The 2,737-nt window shown below is 73.1% G+C and overlaps 1 protein-coding gene across 1 annotated transcript; it reads left to right on the top strand.

The window, feature by feature from the left end:
- Positions 1-2,064: 2,064 nt before the first annotated feature.
- CHLNCDRAFT_143017 (hypothetical protein) lies at positions 2,065-2,634 on the top strand (the record flags this gene model as incomplete). Its single annotated transcript, XM_005849786.1, has 2 exons — positions 2,065-2,070; positions 2,164-2,634. The coding sequence occupies 2 exons, from the start codon at positions 2,065-2,067 to the stop codon at positions 2,632-2,634; spliced, it is 477 nt and encodes a 158-aa protein (XP_005849848.1).
- Positions 2,635-2,737: the final 103 nt, after the last annotated feature.

Raw genomic sequence — 2,737 nt, 5'->3', positions numbered from 1 at the left:
CTGCTGCAGCGCCAGGTTGTTCAGCTGACCCTGCAGCAGCTGGTTCTGCTGGGAGGCGGTGAGACCCTGCGCGGCGCGGCTCAGCGCCGAGGCCTGGTTGAGCAGGTTTTGCTGCTGCTGCAGCAGCGCCGCGTTCTGCTGCTGCTGCAGCAGGCTGCCCGCCGCCGCCTGCTGCTGCTGCTGCTGCATCAGCGCGTGCTGCAGCAGCGCCGCGTTCTGGCTGGACAGGCCGCCCAGGTTGCCCTGCTGCTGGCCCTGCAGAGTCTGCGGGGAGGGGCAGGTGGGCAGAAGCGGGGCGGCCGGCAGGCGGCGTCAGCAGGCAGCATGGGGAGCGCACATGGGGCAGGGAAGGCAGCGGGGTGTCGCGAAGGGCAGCAGTGGCGTGCAGCGGCAGGGCAGGCGGGCAGGCGGCCCTCACGTTGCGCAGCATGGCCTGCTGGCGGATGGCGGCCGCCTGCGCGGCCTGCGCGGCCTGCGCCGCCGCCTGCAGGTTGGCCAGAGAGGCCGCCTGCGACTGCTGCTGCCCCTGGCCGTATCCGCCCTGGCCCTGCATGCCCTGCGCGCGCTGCTGCTGCTGCTGCTGCTGCTGCTGCTGGGCCAGGTGCTGCTGCAGCAGGTGTTGCTGGGCGGCGTTGCCGGGCAGGCCGTTGGGCAGGGGGCCCGAGGGCATGCGCTGCGCCTGCTGCGCCTGCAGCCCCTGCAGGTGGCTCAGCCCGGCCAGCGGGTTGGGGGAGGTGACGGAGCTGCCGCGGGACAGGCCGCCGCCGCCGTCGTAGCTGGAGGAGAGGGGGTTGGAGGGGCCGGTGGAGGGCGGGCGCTGGATGGCGGCGGCGCCGCCGTACGCCGCGCCGCCCTGCTGCTGCTGCTGCTGCTGCAGGATGGCGTCGGATGGGTTGGACCCCGCGCCGCCCAGCTGCTGCCAGTTGGGGCGTGGCATGCCGTCCAGGCTGGACCAGCCCTTGCCCGAGGCATCGGGGGGCGGCGCGCCGCTCAGCGCGCTGCTCAGCGTGCGCGGCGTGTTGGACAGGGAGCCCGCGGGGCTGGGCCCGGTGGACGGCCCGCCCAGCAGCTCCTGCTGCAGCTGCAGCTGCGTGGGCGGCGCCTGCGACATGAGACCGCCGCTGCTGCCGGAGCGCCCAAAGTCGCTCAGCTGCGCGGCCAGGGCGTCCGCGCCGCTGCCGGCGCCGCCCAGCAGGCCTTGCGCCTGCGAGGCGGTGCCTGGGGGCGGCTGCGCCGCAGCCGAGGAGAGCATGGGCACCTGCGCGGGGGGATCATGGCGGGCAGGCGGTCAGCCATTGTGGGCACGGGAAACGCAGGATTGGAGGGCCCTGTGGTGGCAGGCGGGGTCCAAGCCCCGCCCGCTGCGCAGGAGGGCCGCCGGAGCAGCCAGCCGGCGCCTGGGGCAGCGGGCCCACGGCCGGGGGTCTGCAGTCTGGCACCAGGCTGCCACCCTTCCACTGTTCAGAGCCAGAGCGCGCTGAAAGGCCCCACGGGCGCCGCTACCCTCTGTGGTGGCTCCCCAGGGGTGGCTGGGCGCTGCAATCAGCGGCGCGCTGGTGGCAACGCGAGGACAGAAGAGGGTTTGCTTCGCCTCTCACCGTGCTAGCTCGCAGGGCACCTGTTCGCTGCTGGGTCCTTGTATGGTTCGCTAGGCTACAGACACGTACATAACACAGGTGGAGGGGAGCCCCCAAGCGTGGCCAGCCAACAGTGGCTAGCAGGGGCTAAAGGACGCGGGTTGAGGTATGGATACAGTTTCTGAAGGGGGGACGGGTGCTGGAGGCCGGGGGCGCGCTGCGCTGCCTCTAAGAGCTCCCCACCTGATGTACACGCCGCCGTACTCGGAGAGCAGGCCATGACTTGGGGTTGCCTTGGACCTTGTGCACTCTTCAAACATGGCGGCCTCGCTTGCTGGAGCGTGGCGCCAGCCACTAGCCCGAAATGCTGCCCGCCATCCTCCCCTGCGCAGGGCTGTAGCCTGCTTCTGCAGCTCTGCCGAATCGGTGGGTGGCGCTGTCCTTTCATTGGCGATACCATGAGCAGCTGCGGGCAGGCAGAGGCCGCATGCCGGTGTCTGCCGCCGGCGGCGGACCGGGGGTGCTCCGCTCAGCCAGTCGTTCCCAGCCTGCCCACCACCACCACCTCCTCGCTCGCCACCTGCAGCCGACCTCAGCGCCACGCCCGCCGCGCTTCTACATCCCTGCCCGCCTGGCCGACGCGGCTCCAGGCGCCGTGCTGCGCCTGCCGGCCGAGGAGAGCCGGCACGCCGCCAAGACGCTGCGCCTGCGCCAGGGCGACCGCATCGAGCTGTGTGACGGCAGCGGCTTTGTGGCGCTGGCCGAGATGGGGGGGGTGGACAGGGCGGGGGCGGTGGCACAGGTGCTGGATGCCGCGCAGCTGGTGCCCGCGGTGGGCTGGCAGTGGCGGGTGGCGTGCGCCTGCGGCTCCCTCAAGGGCGGCCGCTCAGACTGGCTGGTGGAGAAGTGCGCGGAGCTGGGTGCGGCCGCCTTCACGCCCCTGCTGACGCACCGCTCCCCCACCATTGGCGGCGGCGGCGGCAGGGACGACGGCAGGCCCGCGGGGCGCGGCGCCAAGCAGGCGGGCAGGCGACGAGGTGCGCCGCCTGCTGGGTGAAGCTGCGCTGAAGGGACGTCCGTCTGTGGATGTGGCAGGGCCCGGCTGAGGCTGCCGCCTGGCCACGCCTGCCTTGCAGGCGGCAGGGGGGAGGCGGAAGAGG

Source organism: Chlorella variabilis, assembly GCF_000147415.1.
Source record: "Chlorella variabilis unplaced genomic scaffold CHLNCscaffold_5, whole genome shotgun sequence".
Taxonomy (NCBI): domain Eukaryota; kingdom Viridiplantae; phylum Chlorophyta; class Trebouxiophyceae; order Chlorellales; family Chlorellaceae; genus Chlorella; species Chlorella variabilis.
The sequence above is the reverse complement of the archived record's forward strand: the minus strand, read 5'-3'. Positions and strand labels throughout refer to the sequence as shown.